This window comes from Morone saxatilis, unplaced genomic scaffold, assembly GCF_004916995.1.
Source record: "Morone saxatilis isolate NCDOM2014 unplaced genomic scaffold, NCSU_SB_2.0 Contig21, whole genome shotgun sequence".
NCBI lineage: Eukaryota > Metazoa > Chordata > Actinopteri > Moronidae > Morone > Morone saxatilis.
In genome coordinates, this window is record NW_023339774.1 from 18,863,838 (window position 1) to 18,869,213 (window position 5,376).

Here is a 5,376-nt window from a genome sequence, read left to right on the forward strand (position 1 = left end):
TGTTATGCACCATCATACTGCATCGTTTGTAATATTCTCATTCTGGCAGTAAAGACTATAAACGAACTGATGACTGCGTGTTCTTTGACCGGAGCCCTGTAGTGGCCGGTTTCCACACACACCAGTTTCAGGGTTCAATACCCAACAGGTGTGATTGTAAGCAGTTTTGTGTTTACCATTTAACTGTCTTTGCACCTATCGTTTTACTGGAAATAAATAATGTGTATGTTCTTAGTGCAAACTGCAAAGTACAGGAAAATTTGTACAATGGCACAGCACACTAACATAGATTTACTGAATTGTTTTAGCACATCGACATTCCTCAGGCAATTAGAAATGATGTATGGGAGCTAAATCTTGGTACTTTTACACACCTATCTGCGTACAGGTGCGCAAAGATCACTTATCTTGTACGGCAGGGAGCCCATTTCCCATCACAGTGCTCGTTAATTTAATTAATTTAATTTTAATTAAAGGGGTTATTTCTGGGGTGTATGGGAGCTTAGCTTTGGTTTGTTATCATCCTTTACAGTGTTTAGATGACTAGATATTTGTCTTGCCAAGGAAATTGTTGTGGCTCGGTCAGGTGTAAGTCTGCAGGACACCAGCACAACACAAACACAAATAGTTATTGCCATAATTACTGTAAGTCTTAAAGAGTTATTTATTGAATACTGAGTAAACATGGAAAGGTATTCTATTACTAATCCTGTCTGGTATGTGGTATGTGGTACAGTTATTACATCGTCTCATGCTCTATGTCTTGTCACAGATTCACAAGGTAGCATAAGTATTGAGATAATACCAGCTTGGCCATTAATGTAAACTCAATGTATCTGCTTGTCTGCAGAGAGACATAATGCAACAGAAGATTAACTGCTGACAAAAGCTTTGCCATTCATGTTCTTTGAAAGTCACTGCTTATACAATTTGTTGCAGGCCAGTGGAACCAGTGTTGTGATTGCCTCATGAAGATCGAAATGTTGAGTTCCAGGAAACCCATGGCAGGAAAGCAGGGATCGCTCTACCACGAAATAGGTAGAGTAACACGAGCAGAAGCCTGTTTGCTTTCAGTCGCTCACTTACTTCACCCCCTAACATTTTGCAAAAAATGGTTTTGCTATTTAAATGTACATCTGCTAGTCTTTTATTTGCTTTATTCATTTCTGCACGTAGACATAATCTGTTTTGACAGAGTTGTGCAATCCGTTACAGTGAAAACAAGTCTGCTTTTATTTGTGTCAGAGTTACATTAAAAATACAGTGAAGACTTTTCGAATCAATCTGCTGTTAAACTGCATAACTGCATAAGTTAAAGCTGCAACAAATGATTTTTCGGTTGCTTGGGGGCAGCAGAAACAAACATGATGAACTTGTTAGCAAATGGTTGTATAGTTAAAGATAAAGCAGATACTAAGCTACATTAGCATTCATTTGGAGTCTTGTTTGTGTCCCCCCCCAAACAAGTCCAACATTCACCTTGAATAATTTACCACCTGGTTTTACTTACCACTAACCCCTGAAGAAAATATTTGTCTAAATGCCAATGCTAAATGCAGCACTACGTTCACCAGGTATTTGCTGTGTGTTACATGGCAGATAGTGTACCATGGATTGTTTACAATTTTTTATACAGTCAAAACAGCTGCATGCTGCTGCCAAAATGCTGATCAGAATGTACCATAACAGTAAAACCAAAATAGTAATAAAATGAATCTATCAGATCCATAGGACTGGGGGGAAATGCAGAGTCGACTGATATGACGAGCGATGCGGTCATGTGATCCATTTTTAATATGAAAAGAATGGCTATAGCTGCTTACTGCACTACTTAATCTTCACTGTGACTGACTACACAATTTGAGAAAGTTTCATTAGTCCGTTAATTGATTTCCATGTGGAAATTAAAAGAAACAAATGGGTGCCTCGAACAGCAAGAAATATGCAATACCATCCAAAAATGTTACACCGTTTGTAGTTAAGGAGCTAAAAATGGCATACATAACCTACAACATACAAACAATAAACAATATATATCTATGCATAGATTAGCTTTTTATGGCCTGCTTACACTTGTACATCTATCTTTCCATGCCAGGAATTCAGACAATATAATGAAAAGGGAAATGTAATGGCTCATTTGCACATGCTTTGTCTTCATCGGCAGAAAGCTGGAGCGACACCTCACATAAGTTGACAAACGGGTTTGAGTAAATAGCAGGATGTAAAACAGATAAATAAGGCTGCCCAACAATGACCTGGAACAACAGGTCAGACTCTGTCTGCATGAATAGGCTTATTATCTCCACCACCCGTTGACAAAAACATCAGTCATGCCGATCAGAAAAATATAGACCTATATTCTATAGCAGCAACCAAGTGGAACAAATTGGTATTGAAAATCGAAAATGTGAGAGTGTCGTTTGAATGACAAAATGTTTTAAAGACCATTCCTATCTTTAAGACAGGTTGCAAGAAAAAAACTCTCACAAGGAAGAGAGGACAAAATAATGCAGTAACGGAAATAAAAATGTTTCGCCAAATTCCCCGTTATCATTCACTGATCATCCTGGGGAAAATTATTCCACTCACAAAAGGATATGTTTAGAATATTTGCTTGAGAGTTTTATATCTTTAAAAAATGCTAATCCTCTTCCTGTTTGCCTTTTTCAGTAACACCCTCCGCCCCCAGAGAGGGTCTTGTGGTTCCAGATTTATCTGTTGAGATCCGCACTTTGCTTTCTTCCTACTACAAGGAAAGGTAGGCTTTCTCCGCTAATCACATTTTCACGTCCGCATGAATTTGCCAGTATGATTGACTGTCTCCTGGTGTATTAAATACAAAATCCTCCCCTCACCTTTCCTCTGCTCATCATGCTTGTTTGTTGTGACAGTCCAACAAGGTTTGACATTGCAACTCTGAATAGGACACACCACTGACTCTGAGGCATGAAAATGTACAACAGATGAACAAAAGTGTCTGAATTTGACACTCCTGGACTAGAAAAGGTGTTGAGTGAAAAAGCAAATTCCAGCGTGCATAGTGGATAAGTACTCTTATATTATTGGTTGTGTGAGGGGTTAACTGCTCACTTACAATTACTGTGGAACTACCATGGGTGAAAGTTTTTTTTCATATTCAGGCTTTACAACAAGCTTTAATTACATATTAGGGTTGAATTTCTTGTTCCGACTGTTATTATTTATAACTTACAAAGTGTTCTTTCATTCACCTATTGAGGTCAGCAGTGTCATTATTTATCATGTGACATCAGAGCTAAGCAAGTTAAACACCCCTTTGACTCAAACACGTAATAGTCTTCTTATACAATGTGGGCTATGTCCTCAAACACAGAATGTTTTCCAGATTATTTGACTCCTAAGAATGGCAAACAATCAAAGTTACAAGTTTAAGTCTGCACATTATGCACCTGGGTGTCAAATGATACATATATTGTTCAGCAGTGTCATGGTTTGTGTACAGAGAAAGGACAGAGATTGGTCAAAGATGTCCTTAGGAACAGTTTGTACTGGAGACAGATAATTGATATGTGAAGTCACAAGTTAAGAAGATGACTGGGTGATGCTTTTACAATGCTGGCTTTGTGAAACTTTGATTGCTTCATTTGTAAATGTTCTTTTTCCAGTACACTTGGAATGAGTCAGACCTCTCTCTGTATTGTAAACATAACCATATTCTATACAGCTATTAGTCAGGCACCAGTTAGATGCTAGTTAGATGCCTAGCTGTTATTTTCCATGATTTTCTTCTGATATGGACAATGTATATACATTCATTCAACCTGCCTTCATTTTCAATGATGCTGAGAGTACGACAGAATAAATACACACAAAAAATACTTAACACACTTAGTAGTCATTAGTTAAAGCCAATAATGGACTTATCATCGGAAATGTATGATATTAATTGAATTTTTTAAATACACACACACATATATATATCAGCCGCTTCTCAAATCCTAATTCTGAATGTGACAGAACAACCAGCAAGGAGGCTGAGCATTTAGTTAAACAGTATAACATCACACAAAATGTGAAATAAATAACTTCACAAAAACAAAATAAACAAACAAAAAAGTTGTAGAGTTTGACGCTGTTCATTTTTAACGGTTTAGTCAACTGTTGGGGGGCAGCCCTAGTTTTAAGGTGTGTTGTAAAGTTTTCCAAGTGTGTTCAGCACAAAAACTAAAAGCAGCTTTCCCCGATTCAGCGCTTGCACGCAGGACTTCAAGTTAAACAATAACTATGGAACCAGTTTTGTAAGGAGGGGATATATGATTAGTTTCCATTAAGGGCTTTATAAATACATTTAAACCAATGTTCCTGTTAGAGACAGATGTCCAACCAACCTTTTCATACAGTGTGCAATAAATCAAATTTCTTTGAATCTCCAGGAAAGTATTTGCTACCAGCTGTGAATTTATATTTAGGGATTCCAATATCTTCACAGAGATAATAAAAGTAGTACAGACATTTTTAGATTGATTATTAAGGTGTTTATGAGGAATATTTGAGAGTACAAGCTGGATAATCAGGCCATTTTAGCTAAATAAAATACTGTACTATAAAATGCTGTATAATCAAGGCACTGCATTGTTTTATTATTGTATAGATTAAAACAAAACAAAAACAAAAAAACTGTCATACATTTCCTTCTGCCTGGAGATTAATGTAGCCTACAAGTAATGATGACTTATGTCCTTGTCATACGATCTGGCAAATAATGTTTTGTCCGTTTTCTGGTAAGTAAAGGGACCATATCCTCATTCCAGTCAACTCCCAGATAAGAAATTGGCTCAAACCTCGAGCTGTGGTTTTAACAGATACATGCATGAATAGTTTCAACTGTCAGTAAGGTGTGATGATGGAATGGGATGTGCACTGTGGTGTGTGAGTCACGCAGGAACAATTTCCATTATGATATACCTGCCTTGCAGTTAATTTTACCCAGACAGATACCAAAACAGAAATGGTGCTATTTTAGAGCACCGGCATATATTTTTTACATTCTACTAATATTTTCTTTTTTTCTCTCTCTTTTTCTTAAAGTTATTGATGACCCTGCCACAGTCACACTGGAGGGGTGACGACCTGTCCTTATTCTATTCGTTAGTGGTTACTACGCCTGGTCAAGGAAACTGACATGGACATGATAAATGGTGCTATTTCAAAATCCGCAGAGGGCACATTCTTCTACACAATCTCCTACCTCGCCTCCATGACGCTAAACTGTTAACCCAACCAACCAATATATACACCGATCAGCCATAACATTATGACCACCATAATGTTATGCAGCCCCTTATGTAACAAACTGCCCTGTGTGTTCTGACACCTTTCTATCAGAAGCAGCAT

General features: G+C 37.4%; 1 protein-coding gene across 1 annotated transcript in view; it reads left to right on the top strand.

Annotated features, from left to right (window-relative positions):
* Positions 1-5,349, top strand: part of LOC118332774 (rhotekin-like) — a 15,862-nt gene extending 10,513 nt beyond the window's left edge. The window contains exons 11-13 of the mRNA XM_035668202.1: positions 940-1,038; positions 2,674-2,761; positions 5,071-5,349. Coding sequence (XP_035524095.1) covers positions 940-1,038; positions 2,674-2,761; positions 5,071-5,077 — 194 coding nt within the window. The 3' untranslated portion in view covers positions 5,078-5,349. The remainder of the gene's footprint in view (positions 1-939; positions 1,039-2,673; positions 2,762-5,070) is intronic.
* The last annotated feature ends 27 nt before the right edge of the window (positions 5,350-5,376 follow it).